Source organism: Gigantopelta aegis, chromosome 1, assembly GCF_016097555.1.
Source record: "Gigantopelta aegis isolate Gae_Host chromosome 1, Gae_host_genome, whole genome shotgun sequence".
Lineage (NCBI taxonomy): Eukaryota > Metazoa > Mollusca > Gastropoda > Neomphalida > Peltospiridae > Gigantopelta > Gigantopelta aegis.
The window spans coordinates 27,150,027-27,169,434 of record NC_054699.1 but is presented as its reverse complement, the minus strand read 5'-3'; the positions used below and the strand labels follow the sequence as shown (position 1 = coordinate 27,169,434).

The 19,408-nt window shown below is 40.4% G+C and overlaps 1 protein-coding gene across 1 annotated transcript; it reads right to left on the bottom strand.

Moving 5' to 3' along the window:
* Positions 1–15,528: 15,528 nt before the first annotated feature.
* Positions 15,529–17,104, bottom strand: LOC121372731 (histidine-rich glycoprotein-like). Its single transcript, XM_041499250.1, has 2 exons — positions 15,753–17,104; positions 15,529–15,619 (listed from the first exon to the last, which is right to left on the bottom strand). Exons 1-2 carry the CDS (start codon positions 17,102–17,104, stop codon positions 15,529–15,531), a joined length of 1,443 nt encoding a protein of 480 aa, XP_041355184.1.
* Between the last annotated feature and the right edge of the window lie 2,304 nt (positions 17,105–19,408).

The window sequence follows — 19,408 nt, the reverse complement described above, 5'->3', positions numbered from 1 at the left end:
TATTGATGAAGTTGAACATGTTGCCTTTTATTCCTTTATCATTAAGTTTAGTTTAGTTTGTGCCAACGACTTATACATACGGGTGTGATGTACACACTAGTATAGGCATGGCGAAGCTCTAGCTCCCCCCCCCCCTCTCTCCCCCCACACACTCCAATAATTCTGAATAAAAAATCTTGGTAGTAAATATTAAGTTAAGGGAGAGAGTATAGTCCATAGTTAATAAAATTATATATTTTCGCCCTCGATGTGTCGGTCCCCCAATGTCTATTTGCTTCTGCATGCTGTACCTGTTGTACAGTGGGCAAGTAGGTTGTTTGACCTTGCTTCGATTCTGCTTTGTAGCGAATATCTAAAGAGTAAAGGGGCGATATTTTTTACTCGAGTACTGCCAAACATATTGTTGAAATATTGATGAAACTTCTTTTTTTTTTTTCAAGGGACATTCCTGAGTTTGCTGCAATTGTTAAGATGTTATTGACTAACAGAGACTGTAATTGCATATCAAATATATTTTCTGCATAAAATATTAGTAGCTGTATATTAAACATGTTTCTGATCGTTCTAGTATTTCTACTAGGTTAAATTTCATTTTATTTCCTAAATGTTTTGGGGGTTTTTTTTCGTACGTACAAAATTATTTGAAGACAAAATCCAGTTTGGGCTTCTTACAAATATTAACACGGCCAGAAACACATTGAATATACAGACACTGATATTCTAAACAAGAACATATATTAATGCATATTTTTAGACGTTAAAAGATTTATTAGTCGGAAACATCTTACAATGCATGAAACTCGGGACAATCCTTTTAAGTGCGAAGTGCGCTGGACACTCAAAAGAAACTATACACTGCATACTATTCACATTATATTCCTGTAAAAAACATAACAATGGATATATCCAACCAGATTTCATTAACAATCAAAGCACATAACAAACGTTCAGTAAAATATTGTAATACGAACAACAGTTACTCATTCTGGAAAACCGGCCTCGGTGGCGTAGTGGTTAGGCCATCGGTCTACAGGCTGGTAGGTACTGGGTTCAGATCCCAGTCGAGGCATGGGATTTTTAATCCAGATACTGACTCCAAACCCTGAGTGAGTGCTCAGCAAGGTTCAATAGGTAGGTTTAAACCACTTGCACCGACCAGTGATCCATAACTGGTTCAACAAAGGCCATGGTTTGTGCTATCCTGCCTATGGGAAGCGCAAATAAAAGATCCCTTTCTGCTAATCGGAAAGAGTAGCCCATGAAGTGGCGACAGCAGGTTACCTCTCGAAATCTGTGTGGTCCTTAACCATATGTCTGACGCCATATAACTGTAAATAAAATGTGTTGAGTGCATCTTAAATAGAAAAAATTCTTTCTTTCTTTCTTTCTGGAAAAAAAAGTAATGGCGTGTATGTTTTAAAAACAAAAATGTAAACTTGTAATACATTTGACAAATGGAAATCTTCAATAGAAAATTGGTGGTAAAATCGCACTTGGAAAGTCGTAACTCTGTTCAGTGTTTTGTTTTAAAGAGACATTCCTGAGTTTGCTGCAATTTTAAAGATGTTATCGACTAATAGAGACTTTTTAACGATTGTAATTACATATCAGATATATTTTTCTGCATAAAATATTAGTGGCTGTATATTAAACGTGTTTCTGATCGTTCTAATATTTGTACTAGGTTAAATTTCATTTTATTTCCTAAAATAAAAATGTTTCGTATGTACGAAATTATTTGAAGACAAAATCCAGTTTAGGCTTCTTACAAATATTATGACGACCAGAAACACATTGAATATACAGACACTGATATTCTAAACAAGAAAATATATTTAATTTGTAAGTTTAATCGTAGAAATATTTTATTAGTCAAAAACATCTTACAATGCAGCAAAGTCAGAAATGTCCCTTTAATATCCACCGTTGGCTCAAATTAATGCTGTTAGAAAACCCTTAGCCCGAGTATTCTGACTGCAAGAGAGCTAGACAGACATTTGGACGGTTATTAGTCCTTAGTCAGAAACCAAGCTATGCAATGTTTTCGCAATCGCTGTCCACCAAAGAGTAGTCAAAGATTCCCGCTCTAATACCACAACAATCCTATGTTTGACGACAAATACATTTACATCGATCATTTTCGAGTTCCTTGATTAAAAACAAAATTAACATATTAATCACTAATACACACACTACATATGTCTGTCTAGCTATCTTACAGTCAGAGTAGTTGGGCTAGAAGGCCCTGTATGCAGATTCCACACCACCGTCAATTACTCCATGCAGTTCAATACAATTTCTATGTCAAAATATACTGAACAAAAAAAGAAACTTCCGATTTGTACATATAGTATTTGTTGTGTTAAAGAATTCATTGTGTAACGAAATTATATACATTGTAGGTAGTATTAGCGTTGAGCTGTATTATCAGGATTCATGAATTTTATCGATTATTTTTGCACTGTTAATTCACAAAGCTCTCGTAGGCTCTGCAATACAACAAAGCATCCTCTTTGCAAGTCTTTTAGCATTGCACTGCAAGATCGCAAAGTTGAGAGAGTTTAGTGAATTAGGCTCCAGCACATTTTGTCCGAATATCTCCATTGTTTTTGTCCGAATGCGAAGATTTACTCCATCACTAGAAGGGGGCAGTTGACTCCCTGACACGCCCACCATCTACCCGCTTATTATTTTTTTAATTAATTAATTTTAAAATTAGATTTATTATTATTATTATTATTTTTTTTTTTTTGAATCTGGTTGCAGGACTTCCGAATGTCATTAACATAAGGATTCATATTTACATAACCTGTTCACACAGTCGTGAAAACACTTACATTTATACATATTTACAGTTAATTACATATTATAATTATTTACATTATGTGTATATATATACATGTACCAGGGTTATTGTTTATGAAATTTTTGTACCTGATTTGTACAAATAATGTTTACAATGATGATCAATTTTGCCTTGAGTATATATTTGAAATATTAATGCAAAACATAAAATATCCAGAACAATTTTGAGTTTTGTTTTACAGATTGAATTCTCCTTTTTATAGTCAAATCTAATTATGCAAACCTTATTTGTAATGGCGCGTTTGTTTCCAAGGATACTTTCTCCTTTGTTTGCCAAATATATACATACCAATTACGATCTGCCATTGGCACTTTCCATATCGTATTTTTCTGCACAAGACAAATTCAGAAAGAATTGAAGATAAAGTCGTGAGGATACATATCTTTGACTCGCTGCCAAGTGCGTTTTCTACAGAGAATAATTGTTTTTGACCACTACATATGCAGGAGGACTACCACGTGTATTGTTCTCGCCAGTGAAAGATGCCATAACCCTTTCTACAACTTTCGCAATCAATGGTATTTCTGCATGCGTATACGGATGAATGTGCATAGAATGATAATATTCAAAGCAAGGAGCAATAGGCACTTTGTAATAATAACCATTTTATTTCAGATCGGTGATCCACAGAACATACATAATTATACACCACATACAAAACGGATTACGTAGTATACAGTAGCTTGTGCCAGCGATTTACACATACCGATGTGACGTACACACTTGTACAGACATGGCGGAGCTCTAGCCCTATTCCCAATAATTCTGAAAAAAAAATATTGGTAGTAAATCTTAAGGCAGAGAGAGAAGAGAAATAGTATTTTCCACAGTTAATACAAATATATATCTGTGCCCTCGATCTCGGTCAATTCCCCAATATCTACTTGCTTCCGTCGTGCCTCTTGTACACCGCAGTGGGCAAGTAGGTCGTTGGAACTTGCTTGTCAGCGAATATGTAAAGAGTAAAGAGAGTACGTTTTTTACTCGATGACTAACAAACATCTTGCTGAAATGTTGCTGAAACTCTTAAGAGCGAAACGCGCTGGACACCCAAAAAGAAAGTATGCACTGCATACTATTCACATGATATTTGTGTAAAAACAAATCATACCAATCGTTATATCAAACCAGATTTCTTTAACAAAGTACATGACAAACTTTCAGTAAAATATCGTAATAGGAACAACAGTTACTCATTCTGGAAAAGAGCAATGGCGTGTATGTTTTACAAACAAAAAATGTAAACCTGTAATATATTAGACAAATGGAAATCTTCAATAGGAAATTGGAGTTAAAATCGCAATTGGAAAGTCGTAACTCGATTAAAAGAGTGTTCAGTGTCTTTTTTAATGTCCGCCGTTGGCTAAAATTAATGCTGTTGGATGGCCCTTAGCCCGAGTATTCTGACTGTAAGAGAGCTAGACGCACACTTGGACGGTTATTAGCCCTTAGTCAGAGACCAAGCTATTAATTTTTTTCGCAATCGCTGCCCACCAAAGAGTAGTCAAAGATTCCCGCTCTAATACCACAACGATCCTATGTTTGACAACAAATACCTTTACGTCGATCGTTTTCGAGTTCCTTGATTAAAAAAACCCTCCAACAATATTAATCACTAATACACACACTACAGATGTCCGTCTAGCTATCTTACAGAGTACTCGGGCTAGAAGGCCATGCACATGTCCGAGCACCGCCTAGTGTCGCTACTATAACAAGTGGCAGTATTCCACTTGCGGGGGGTGGGGGTGGGGGGTGGGTGGGTGACGTAGACCAGTGGAAAGGTACCTGCTTGATGCACGGTCGGTTATGTAATCGATCCCCGTCGGTGGGCCCATTGAACTATTTCTCGTTCCAGCCAGTGCAACACGACTGGTATATCAAAGGCCGTGGTATGTGCTATCCTGACTGTGGGGTGGTGCATATAAAAGATCCTTCGATACTAATGAAAAACAAAACTGTTGCGGGTTTCCTCTCTAAGACTATATGTCAAAATAACCAAATGTTTGACATCCAATAGCCGATGATTAATAAATCAATGTGCTCTAGTGGTGGTGTTAAACAAAAACAAACAAATTATCCCACTTGTCAATAACGACATGACAAATGGTGGTGAGGTGCTTGCAGCTAATCAGATAAACATCTAACAAGGATTTCTGGTAATCTTTATCATTCACGTTTCAGCGCTCTAAATTTGCAATGCGGGCAGAATGCTGCAGGGTTTGTTAGACCTCATTTTTGACACTCCGCAAGGCTCAATGGGTAGGTGTAAACCACTTACACCGACCAGTGATTCATAATTGGTTCAACAAAGGCCATGGTTTGTGCTATCCTGTCTATGGGAAGCGCAAATAAAAGATCCCTTGCTGCCTATCGTAAAAGAGTAGTCTATGTGGCGACAGCGGGTTTCCTCTAAAAACAGTGTCAGAATGACCATATGTTTGACGTCCAATAATCGATGATAAGATAAAAAATCAATGTGCTCTAGTGGCGTCGTTAACTAAAACAAACTACTTTTTTTTTCATTTTTCATAAAACACATTCTCCACACATTTGCGTTCGCATTCTTCATATTTTGCAAATGTTAAAATGCGTTCGGTTTTTGGGGCGGTCGTTAATAGAAACGCATTTTTCACACTTTCAAATAATAATAATAATAAAAATAAAATAATAAAAAATTGTGTGTTTAAAAAAAAAAATATAGTTTGCTTATCAATTATCATTCAATTATCCATTGCTGCTTTATCGGTAGGAATGGCTAATGGAGTGGCGGCATTTCAACTTATTTTCGTAGTTATATCCAATTACGGTTCAAGCACGCTGTCTTGGGCACACACCTCAGCTAACTGGGGTGTCTGTCCAGGACAGTGGGTTAGTTGTTAGTTGGTTAGTGAGAGAGAAGAAGGTGTAGTGGCCTTGCACCTACCCATTGAACCCTTAAGAACTCGCCCTGAGTTGGAGCCGGTACCGGGCAAGTGTATATAAAAGATACCTTGTTACTTTAAATTCTTTTTAAAATATTATTTATTTCATGAATTGCCACATTTGCATATCACTATACATACACACACACACACACACACACACACACACACACACACACACACACACACATGCAAATATATACATATGGCATGGCTATACAGCGGATTAATAATAATAATAATAATAATAATAATAATAATGATAATGACAATAATAATAATAATGACAATAATGCATGTACATATGAACACAAAGACATATGTATACATATATACATACATTATGTTACATATATTTATATATTTACATAATACACACACCAACAAGTCATATACAGTTCAGTAATGCTTTGCATTTCAACAATTCATGAAGAAGAGTTTTAAAAGAAATAATAAAGAATAGGACAATGAGATATAAAAAGGGGGAGGAAGGATTAAAGAGGAAGAACCAATAGTTTCTATCCCAATGAAGGGCGTTTCAAAGGTGTAAGATAAGTACACTTGTACTTGTGTTATTTGACGAAGTCCAGTGGTAGGTATGGCTTAGCGAGTTTTATCTCTCATGATCTTTATTGTTCCTAACCACAAGTGGGACGCCAATAAAACCTTAAATAAATGTGTCGAGTGAGTAGTTAAACCAAATATTTCACATTCTTCTTCTTCTTCTTCTTCTTCTTGTGTGTGTGTGTGGTGTCTATGTGTGTGTGGCTGTGTGTGTCTGTGTTTGTGTGTGTGTTTATGTGTGTGTGTATCTGTGTGTCTGTGTGTGTCTATGTGTGTCTGTGTGTCTGTGTGTATGTGTCTGTGTGTGTTTCTCTGTGTGTGTGTGTGTGTGTGTGTGTATGTGTGTGTGTCTCTATGTGTATATGTGTGTGTGTGTCTGTGTATGTGTGTGTGTATATGTATGTGTGTTTGTGTGTGTGTGTGTATGTATGTGTGTGCCTGTGTGTGTGTATGTGTGTGTGTGTCTGTGTGTGTGTCTGTGGTTTGTGTGTCTGCCAATGTGAGTGTGTGTATGTTTGTGTGTGTGTGTGTATGTGTGTGCGTGCGTGTGTATGTGTATGTGTGTGTGTGTATATGTATGTGTGTGTGTATATGTATGTGTATGTGTATGTGTGTGTATGTGTGTGTGTATGTATGTGTGTGTGTATGTTTGTGTATGTGTGTGTGTGTGTATGTATGTGTGTGTGTATGTGTATGTGTGTGTGTGTGTGTGTATGTATGTGTGTATGTTTGTGTATGTGTGTGTATGTATGTATGTATGTATGTGTGTGTGTGTGTGTGTGTGTGTGTGTATGTGTGTGTATGTGTGTGTATGTGTGTATGTGTATGTATGTGTGTGTGTGTGTGTGTGTGTGTGTGTGGCTTTATCTCAGTCGGTTGAGAGCTGACCTGGGGTGCTTGGGTTATAGAATCGAATCGAACCACCTCGATGGACCCATTGAGTTTTCCCCATACCAACCAGTGCCCTACAACGTGTATACCAAAGACCGTGGTGTGTACTGCAATGTCCATGAGAAAGTGCATGTAAAAGATCCGTTGTTGCTTTATTGGTAGGAGTAGCCCATGGAGTGGCGGAAGCGGGTTTTTTCTCTCGTAATCATTATGGTCCTTAACTATGTGTGTGACGCCAATAAAACCTTAGAGGGACAGACCCTAGTTTTTAAACACTAAGGTATATTTTTTATTATTAGAGACGTTTATGACCACCGAAATGAAACAGTACTTATATTTTATTGTTTAGATTATCTATTTCCGTACAACCTGAGTTTTTCTGGTCATCCTGGTGTTTCTAATACCATAAAATGCATTTTTCATATTTTAAAAAACGCACGTGCGTCTGTAAAGTAACGGTTATGGAGTCGCGTTTTAGTCTATTTTTAAGGGTATTTCAAAGTCACAGACTCTTGTTTCACTCTGTTGTTAGAGGTTTGTAAATTAACCAAACTTAGTGTCCATTTTTACGGGTTGAAACTAGGGTCTAGGTAAAAACAATATGCCGTAGTGTTTAAAAACTAGAGTCGGTCCCTTTAAATAAATGTGTCGTGTGCAAAGTCAAACAAAATACATCTTCATCATCATCATTTCCTTCCTCTTCTTCTTTTCTGTTTGTTTGTTTGTTTTGTTACCGACCTCGATGATCCAGCTGTTAAGTCATCGGACTCAGTGCTGGTAGGTACAGGTTTCAAACTGCGGTACCAGTTCCCACCTGGAACGAATTTTTAATGGCTCAATACCATCTACTCTCTAACACTCGCCAATTACTATCAATGAAGCACTATCCATGACAGAAAGCCCAGATTGCTGAGGTTTGTTCCTAGGACAGCGTGCTTGAGCCTTAATTGGTTATAACACGAAAATAAAGATGAAACGAATGAAATGATGCAGTGAAAATGTCAGTTTCCATGCGTTATGTAACTCTTGCCTCAGAAAACGAGATTACACTGAGAGCCTATTCTATTAAGTATTATAAATACGATTTTTTGAAATTGTTAATTTTAACATGATTTTAACGTTTTAAGACACATAAACTGGGTGGAGGGGGCGAAAACAGATCTCTTCCATGCCCCTCCCCTCCGTATCCTACGCCTATGAATGTGAGATGTATTCTGTTACTTTAACATGATACAATATTATTATTAAACTTCAAATAACGGACAAGTCTTTGATATGCCTACAAAGGGTAATATCTGACAAAAAAGAAGAAGAAGATTTTCAAGAATATGATTGTAATCATAATCATGAATACATTTTCTCAACAAACACAATGGTTATAAAAATAGAGAATAATATATGAGTGACCGTTAAATCCATTTATTTCACTAGTTGTTTTAAAATGTATCTAACGAGCGAAAGCGAGTTTGATACGTTTTTAAACAACGAGTTGTGAGATAAATGGTATCTAACGGACACGAATGTATTATTCTATTTCTTACATATCCTCAAAAACCAGGTTTTAAGCAAATTTTAACATCTTATTCGACTAAATGTTATTTACAGCCCTTACACTAGTAGCCAGTCTAATTAAAATTAGCTCCACTATTACATGTGGATCTAACAGCAGCCCGTTGGAGCTCATGTCCAGTTGACCTTTCATTCGACCAATCAAAACCTTACTTGCAAAATCATGCCAGTGATTTAAAAAGAATTTGAAAACATTCGGGATTATGCCAAGGGTATACGAAATGATTCGGGTGAATTACGCCGGAAACTAATTTCAATATAGAATTTTATATAAAATTCGTTTCAAGACGAAAAAAACCCCAAACCGTGATGGTATAGCCATAAAATCTGTTTATACTAGTATACAATCCAGAGTTTATTACTGCACTTTCTCCCATGTTTTTTTAATGTTGCAATAGACCAACAAGTTCGCCTATTACATAAATAGTCTTGCCAGATATTTTTAGAATGTGTATGCTCCCGAATAACGCTATAAATGGTGAAGTGTAATTGGTCGATGTTTGAATTGTTATTTATAGATGAAATGTCACCTGGACATAGGAGTCCACGCAATGGTGTTAGATCTACCGGGGTGTCTACCAGTAGAGCTAATTTTAATCAGAATGACTTGTAGCTGACTTACGCGTCACAGTCACATGAATGTCAGGTTAACTATACTTCACAGTCTAATCGATTTCCCGTCTAGTTTTTGATTGGAGGTATGGCATTGATGACCTAGTCATCACCTATTAGCAGCCAGGCGTACGTGTGTTAACAACCATGTGTAACCAAAAATAATACATGGTGTGTAAGAATTGCAATTAAAACACACCTCTGTGGCGCAGTGTTTAAGCCATCAGGCTGGTAGGTACAGGGTTCGCATCCCGATACCGGCTCCAACCCAGAGCGAGTTCTTAAGGGCTCAGTGGGTAGGTGTAAGACCACTACACCCTCTTCTCTCTTACTAACCACTAACAACAGTTACTAACCCACTGTCCTGGACAGACAGCCCAGATAGCTTAGGTGTGTATGTGTGCCCAGGAGAGCGTGCTGGAACCTTAATTGGATGTAAGCACGAAATAAGTTGAAACGAAACAGTGGTTACCCAATAGGTACTGTTGCTACACACATATAGTATGAATAGGTACTGTTGCTACACACATATAGTATGAATAGGTACTGTTGCTACACACATATAGTATGAATAGGTACTCCTAACATTCCTGAATAGGTACACCTGCTTAGAGACACTGGCTCAGCTGTTTGACAGAACTCTGTATCTGGCGAATTCAGAGCTTGTGTCCGCGACAGGCATGCTTGAACAGTTTTTTGATGGAGGCATGCCGACATTTACCCACACCACACCCACACGGCCTCAGTGGCGCACTTGATATATCACGGGGCTACAGGCTGGAAGGAAGGTACTGGGTTCAAATTCTCCCAGTGGCATGGGATTTGTAACCACTTGCACCGACCAGTGATCCATAACTGGTATAACAAGGTCGTCGTTTGTGTTGCCCATCTGCAGGAAAGTTCATATAAAACATTCTTCACAAAAAAAGAGTAGGCTATGTGGCAGTAGCGGGTTTCCTCAAAGCTACTTTCTTCAACCTTAATTGGATACAACTAACCAACCCATCAGACAGAGTCTCTTGTTACAAATTTATAAAACAAATAAGCTCTTGGTTTTTTTTCTCTCAAATTCTCACTCATTATTTTGTATCGATACACATTATCGAAAGATACACATCTTATTGCCAAGGTAATAATAATCTTTCAGAGGCGGATCTAAAGTGTGTGTGTGTGGGGGGGGGGGGGGGGGGAGGAGGCAGTGGTAAAGCGCTCGCTTGTTGCGTGGTCAGTTTAGGATCGACCCCCGTCGGTGGGCCCATTGGGCTACTTCTCGATCCAGCCACTTCATGGGCTACTCTTTTCGATTAGCAGCAAGGGTTCTTTTATATGCACTATCCCACAGACAGGGTAGTACATACCACGGCCTTTGTTACACCAGTTGTGGAGCACTGGCTTGAACGAGAAATAGCGCAATCGGTCCACCGACGGAGATCGATCCTTGACCGACTGTGCATCCAGCGAACGCTAAAACTGGGCTACGTCCCGCCCCACTTTCAAATGACTATCATTCAGCATTTGATTCAGCATTTGATTCAGCATTTGATCATAAGAGATCAATCCTCCTCAGTAGACCCATTCTCCGATAGTTTTTGTTTTACTCTGTCTCAGCCACTGCCCAATGACTGGTATATCAAAGGTCGTGGTAGGTTCTGACCTATCTGTGGAAAAGAACATATAAAACTTCCTTGCTACTGATGAAAAAATGTAGCAGGTTTCTTTAAAGAATACATTTTGCGCGGTCGGTCTAGGATCGATCATGGTCGGTGGGCCCTTTGGGCTATTTCTTGATATATCAAAGGCCGTGGTATGTGTTATCCTGTCTATGGGATGGTGCATATAAAATGACCGCTTGCTACTAATGGAAACATGTAGCGGGTTTCCTCTCTAAGACTCTATGTGTTGATTTTGCAACAATAACAAATGGTTGACATCCAATAGCGGATGATTAATAAATGAATGTGCTCTTGTGGTGTCGTTAAACAAAACAAACTAATAGCCGATGATTAATAAATCAAGGCGATCTTGTAGTGTCGAGAACATAACAAAGTTTAATTCATATTTGCATCATATAAACATTAATATTACATAGTAAACAAAAACTTAAACAATGATTATTTGATTACAAGGGAAATGGTTATTGTTCTCCGGGAATCTGTGATTCTGTGTTGATTTATTAGCTGAAATATAAAAAACCCCACATTAAAATAAAATTATAAAACGAATATAGAAACAACATTAAAATAAAACGCCCTTAATTAAGATGCATGCGTGTTTTTTATTTATTCTTTGTTTGTTTGTTTGTTTGTTTGTTTTTATTTAAATCTTGAATTTTTATATTGATGTTGATCATCACCTTATTTGTTTGCATTACCATAGTTTGACACTCAATAGCCGATGTATTTTTCGTGCTGGGGTGTCGTTAATCATTCATTCATTCATTCATTGTTCAATGACGATATCTACCGATGTTAAAGGGACAATCATTTGTTTGCTGCTATTTTTAAGATGTTATCGACTAACAGACTTTTTAACGATTGTAATTACATATTAAACATATTTTTCTGCATACAATATTAGTGGTTGTATATTAAACGTGTTTCTGATCGTTCTAATATTTGTACTAGGTTAAATTTAATTTTATTTCCTAAAATATTGTTTTTCGTACGTACGAAATTATTTGAAGAAAAAATGCAGTTAGGGTCTCTTACAAATATTAAGACGACCAGAAGCACATTGAATATACAGACACTGATATTCTAAAGAAGAAACTGTATTTAATATGTAAGTTTAATCGTAGAAATATTTTATTAGTTGGAAACATCGTACAATAGTGGGGGCAAAACGTAGCCCAGTGGTACAGCGCTCGCTCGATGCGCGGTCGGTGTGGGATCGATCCCCGTCGGTGAGCCCATTGGGCTATTTCTCGTTCTAGCCAGTGCACCACGGCTGGTATATCAAAGGCCGTGGTATGTGCTATCCTGTCTGTGGGATGGTGCATATAAAAGATCCCTTCCTGCTAATCGAAAAGAGTAGCCCATGAACTGGCGACAGCGGGTTTCCTCTCTCAATATCTGTGTCGTCCTTAACCATATGTCTGACGCCATATAACCGTAAATAAAATGTGTTGAGTGCGTCGTTAAATAAAACATTTCTTTCTTTCGTACAATAGAGCAAACTCAGGAATGTCCCTTTAAGTAATGATCCAAATTAGTCGACTTCGTGTTTTTTTCACGCATGTACACTTGTAGGTTATGGATTTTGGTTTACATGGTTAAAATAAATAAGTAACATATCTACATTATTGGCCCAACCAATTTCATATAAACATCAATGGTATTATTGGCATATTTTTAGCTATCGAGCAAAACGACTTCTTCGATGGAAGTATCTACGCTTATGTGTGCGGGACGTAACCCAGTCGTAAAGCTCTCGTCTGATTCCTGTCGGTGGGCCTTTTGGGCTACGTCTCGTTCCAACCAATGCACTACGACTGGTATATCAAGGGTCGTGGTATTCACTATCCTTTCTGCTGGGTGGTGCATATTACAGATCCTTTGCTACTAATGGGAAATGTAGCGGGTTTTCTCTCTAATACTCTGTCATAATTACCAAATGACTGACATCCAATAGCTGTTGATTAATAAATCAGTATGCTCTAGTGGTGTCGTTACATTTAAAACAATTTTTTTTGTTTACGTTTATATGGAATCACAGCCATATGTATAATGGATTATACAATACAGATTACGTATACATATACGTATAGGATACGGATACGGATACGGATGTGGACATCAATGGAAAAATATAATCTACGCTTTACAGTGGCAGCAAACCAGTTGATGACAATCCCTTTTAAACTTTCTGGTGAAAAGAAAGGCGAGTGATGAAGTGTCATACCTGAGTGACGCACAGCATACGTCTGAAGGTGTTGGACAGACGCCAGTTGCTTCAAACGCTCCCGGTGGACAGCTGGCGGGGAAACACCCTTGAAATCCCAGTAATGTGCACGCTGAAAAACCCCCAACCAAACAAACAATGGTATATTGTGATAAACGTTAAAACATATTACACACAAACAAATTAATGGATAAAAGAACGAGTGAATAAACAATCGGGTAGACGGATGACTTGAATCAGTGATTGTGTTTTACATTTGTGTGTACTGTGCCCATGTCTGTCTGTCTGTTTGTCTGCCTGCCTGTCTATCTGTCTGTCTGCGTGTAACCTACTTACACAAACACCAGCATGCTACCTCGACCATCTAAATGTTCTTCTAGTTCAACTGCTAAATGTCCATCCCTTTTTGTCTAAATGTCCATCAAGTTCTGTCAAAATGTCCATAAAGTTATCACAACTGTCCATCAAGGTCTGTCAAAATGTCCATAAAATTAACTCAAGTATCTAAATATCCATCAAGATCTGTCAAAATATCATAAAGTTTTGTCTAAATTTCCATCAGGTTTTGCATAAATGTCCATCAAGGTCTGTCCAAATGTCCATAACGTTCTCTCACCTGTCTAAATGTTCACCAGACTCTGTCAAAATGTCCATAAAGTTATCTAAACTGTCTAAATATTAACCCCGATCTGTCAAAATCTCCGTTAAGTTCTCTCAGCTGTCTAAATATGCATCAAGATCTGTCAAAATGTCCATAATGTTCTCTCATCTGTCTAAATGTTCATCAGACTCTGTCAAAATGTCCATTTATTTCTGTCAACTGTCTAAATATCCATCACGTATGTCAAAATGCCCATCAAGTTTTGCTTAAATGTCAATCAAGATCTGTCAAAATATCCACCAAGATTTATCAAATGTCTAAATGTCCATCAAGATCTGTCAAAATGCCCATCAAGATCTGTTCAGATGTCCATCAAGATCTGTTCAGATTTCCATCAAGATCTGTCTAAATATGGGGAGAGTCAGTTCTATTGGACATACTGTTCTGGTATGTGTCAGCCCTTGTGGATCAATGTAGGACATTCTGTCTTGGGTAGTGTTAATCCTATTGTCCTGAGAGGTGATGGACAACGCATCTGAGAGTGATTGATGGGGACGGTCACAATATTGTCAAAATATGATTTGAACTCGGCCTAACACGGAGATAAGATCCTGAATGCATTAATTGTTGTGACATTCGGGTTCACGAACACCTGTAATTAATTAAGCCATTCCTCAATAAGGGAACTGACAGAAATGGTACATACTATCCGTAACTGGTGGATCTGTAGGTGGTGCAGCTGGAGGACCAGCAGGTGGTGGACCAGCAGGTGGAGGTGGAGGACCAGCAGGTGGAGGTGGAGGACCAGCAGGTGGTGGACCAGCAGGTGGAGGTGGAGGACCAGCAGGTGGAGGTGGAGGACCAGCAGGTGGAGGTGGTGGACCAGCAGGTGGAGGTGGTGGACCAGCAGGTGGAGGTGGTGGACCAGCAGGTGGAGGTGGTGGACCAGCAGGTGGAGGTGGTGGACCAGCAGGTGGAGGTGGTGGACCAGCAGGTGGAGGTGGTGGACCAGCAGGTGGAGGTGGAGGACCAGCAGGTGGAGGTGGTGGACCAGCAGGTGGAGGTAGTGGACCAGCAGGTGGAGGTGGAGGACCAGCAGGTGGAGGTGGAGGTCCAGCAGGTGGAGATGGTGGACCAGCAGGTGGTGGACCAGCAGGTGGAGGTGGAGGACCAGCAGGTGCAGCTGGAGGACCAGCAGGTGGAGGTGGTGGACCAGCAGGTGGAGGTGGAGGACCAGCAGGTGGAGGTGGAGGACCAGCAGGTGGAGGTGGAGGACCAGCAGGTGGAGGTGGTGGACCAGCAGGTAGGTGGTGCAGCAGCAGGTGGTGGACCAGCAGGTGGAGGTGGAGGAGTTGCAGGTGGAGTAGGTGGGACCAGCAGGTGGTGCAGCTGTAGGTGGTGCAGCAGGTGGAGGTGGTGGACCAGCAGGTGGAGGTGGAGGACCAGCAGGTGGAGGTGGTGGACCAGCAGGTGGAGGTGGTGGACCAGCAGGTGGAGGTGGAGGACCAGCAGGTGGAGGTGGTGGACCAGCAGGTGGTGCATCTGTAGTTGGTGCATCTGTAGGTGGTGCATCTGTAGGTGGTGCATCAGTAGGTGGTGCATCAGTAGTTGGTGCATCTGTAGTTGGTGCATCTGTAGGTGGTGCATCTGTAGGTGGTGCATCTGTAGGTGGTGCATCTGTAGTTGGTGCATCTGTAGTTGGTGCATCTGTAGTTGGTGCATCTGTAGTTGGTGCATCTGTAGGTGGTGCATCTGTAGGTGGTGCATCAGTAGGTGGTGCAGCTGTAGTTGGTGCATCAGTAGGTGGTGCAGCTGTAGTTGGTACATCAGTAGGTGGTGCAGCTGTAGTTGGTGCATCAGTAGGTGGTGCAGCTGTAGTTGGTGCATCAGTAGGTGGTGCAGCTGTAGTTGGTGCATCAGTAGGTGGTGCAGCTGTAGTTGGTGCATCAGTAGGTGGTGCATCAGTAGGTGGTGCAGCTGTAGGTGGTGCATCAGTAGGTGGTGCATCTGTAGGTGGTGCATCAGTAGGTGGTGCAGCTGTAGTTGGTGCATCAGTAGGTGGTGCATCAGTAGGTGGTGCATCAGTAGGTGGTGCAGCTGTAGTTGGTACATCAGTAGGTGGTGCAGCTGTAGTTGGTACATCAGTAGGTGGTGCATCAGTAGGTGGTGCATCAGTAGGTGGTGCAGCTGTAGTTGGTACATCAGTAGGTGGTGCATCTGTAGTTGGTGCATCAGTAGGTGGTGCAGCTGTAGTTGGTACATCAGTAGGTGGTGCATCTGTAGTTGGTACATCAGTAGGTGGTGCATCAGTAGGTGGTGCAGCTGTAGTTGGTACATCAGTAGGTGGTGCATCTGTAGTTGGTGCATCAGTAGGTGGTGCATCTGTAGTTGGTACATCAGTAGGTGGTGCAGCTGTAGTTGGTACATCAGTAGGTGGTGCATCTGTAGTTGGTACATCAGTAGGTGGTGCAGCTGTAGTTGGTACATCAGTAGGTGGTGCATCTGTAGGTGGTACATCAGTAGGTGGTGCAGCTGTAGTTGGTACATCAGTAGGTGGTGCAGCTGTAGTTGGTACATCAGTAGGTGGTGCATCTGTAGTTGGTACATCAGTAGGTGGTGCAGCTGTAGTTGGTACATCAGTAGGTGGTGCATCTGTAGTTGGTACATCAGTAGGTGGTGCAGCTGTAGTTGGTGCATCAGTAGGTGGTGCAGCTGTAGTTGGTGCATCAGTAGGTGGTGCAGCTGTAGTTGGTGCATCAGTAGGTGGTGCAGCTGTAGTTGGTGCATCAGTAGGTGGTGCAGCTGTAGTTGGTGCATCAGTAGGTGGTGCAGCTGTAGTTGGTGCATCAGTAGGTGGTGCATCAGTAGGTGGTGCAGCTGTAGTTGGTGCATCAGTAGGTGGTGCAGCTGTAGTTGGTGCATCAGTAGGTGGTGCAGCTGTAGTTGGTGCATCAGTAGGTGGTGCATCAGTAGGTGGTGCATCTGTAGGTGGTGCATCAGTAGGTGGTGCAGCTGTAGTTGGTGCATCAGTAGGTGGTGCAGCTGTAGTTGGTGCATCAGTAGGTGGTGCATCAGTAGGTGGTGCAGCTGTAGTTGGTGCATCAGTAGGTGGTGAATCTGTAGGTGGTGCATCAGTAGGTGGTGCATCTGTAGGTGGTGCAGCTGTAGGTGGTGCATCAGTAGGTGGTGCATCAGTAGGTGGTGCAGCTGTAGGTGGTGTAGGTGGCGCATCAGTGGTGGTTGCGTTTGGTTTACAGCAAGTTGATAACTTCTTGATAATGCGGCACCAGGCAGCCCTCAGTCGCTTGCGCTTCCTAGATTGAAACAAATAAAGGAACATGTCACGGGGATCCTATAATACCCGTAACTGAATGAAACACGATTATCCAAATATCTCTCCTAACTGTATATCTCTTAGATCTCTCTTTAACGGGCAGTTCAAAAACCCGCGTAGCTCGTCTAGGTATGATCAGAGATAAGATCTTATATAAAGTATATATTATTATAGCACGTTTAGTTCACTAGAAAACAACATAACACAATACGCTTTGGAATCTGTATTAATACTACGCAGTAGTTAATTAACAACAACAAATAATAACAACCCAGAACTGATCACTTAATTAGTTAATCTCTAGGTGTCTAGTTTACACAATATTGTAATCACTTCACCGTGACACAACACCCACACGTGTGATAATTGAGAAACGCTTCCAGGGGAACTTAATTAATAAAGGAATTACAAATCTATTCCTAACTGGTTAATTTTTAATTAACCCTTATCTACTCATTCAGTCCTTGTAATACAGACTTAATACTGGTACCTATCACAATAAAGACAATAACCTACAGTTTACCTAGGTCCTCTAGGATGACTGGTTAAGCTTTATATATATTAGAACAGTGAGCCTACAGTTTACTGCGTCAGATTACCGGCAGCACCGTCTAAATAATATTGGTATAATACAGTATTAAAATATTTAAAGTCACATCAATCACATCAAGGTTATACACAGAGCAGAAATAAATATTTACCAGTCCGGACGGACAACGATCCCGTGGAGCCTTCCTTTTGTTTCTTCCTGATATCTCTAAAACCCTAGCTATTTATCATAAAACCGAATATCGCCTGGGGATACATCGCGGTCCTCCCCCTATCAAGTGATATTTCCACAGAGACCAAGCCGGCATATTTTTCTTAGAAGCTTAGACTGGTCGTCGCCTAGTTCGCCAAAATTACGGTCGTAAAAACCGCCATCGCGAAGATATTACGTAACTACTGGCCACATGGCCTCCGCACCTAGTCTGGGTGTGTATTGAAAACAGCACGACCACTGTCGCGCAGAGGTATTACGTAACAAAGTGCCCACCTGGGCTTAAGTGCATATTGAGACTGCACACGGCCCTCTAAAACAATTAATATCGCCACAGGCGAAAAGAAATAAGAGCATGATCCGTCACAGAAGAGAATGTTTGATTCTCAGCACACCAGCTCATTTAAAAAATTAATTATTTGGTTTCTAAAGCAAGAATTTAGTACATATCTGTCTGTTAGTCTATCTGTCTCTCTCTATCTGTCTACCTGTCTATATAATATTGACCAAGTGAGGTCAACAGAGGGTCGCGGGTTGATAATATGACCTACAGTCCGTGGGCTGAAGGGGCCCCACCTTGCAACCCCCCCCCCCCCCCAACGAATTGACTAAACTATGTTTTTCTAACAGTTTCGGACCGATATTTTAGGATTATGAATGTTAACATTGGATAAACAGGGACGCACTATAGTGTTGGAGGGGTTAAACTGAACCATGACGGCAGATTTTTGGAATTGGAATTATGGGGTAGGGATAACAAAAATGGATATAACGTAAGTTTAAATTAATAGAGAGTACTCTGTGACCTCTCAAAATATTGGTATTGGTGTGTATATTACAATTATTTGTCATTATGTAGGTCATCATCATTGTCATCATCACTGCCTTCCTCTTCGTTGTCTGTGTTGTATTGGACCTCCTGTAGGATATCAGCCAATGTAGGTGGCAGGATTTTCCCATTACGCCACTTTGGTTCCAGTTTTCCTCCATGTCCACCAGCGGCAATCTACCCATTGTTGTCTGTGTGTTCAGGAATATCGGGCTTGGGTGTATGGGCTCTCTTCCAAATCCCTATTTGATAGTTTACCCTTTTAATTTTTTCACGCAGGCAAACTTGTGGCGGTGGTAAAGGTGACAGGTCGACATTTTTCCTGGGGTCGAGTTTTTTTCCTGTCAGCCCACACTTTAACATTAACTTAGACAAACGAAGGTCATCCGCTTTGGTGGTGGATGTCATCTGATACACCCTGCAAGTAAATGCTTCTAAGCTAAGAGAAAGGTCCTTAGTGACTTGCCAGGACTCGCCAAGCTTCTGAAATACCTCTTGATATTTTGATGCGTGTCTTTAAATTTGATGCATAGTAGAGCAGACTTCTGACAGGCACAA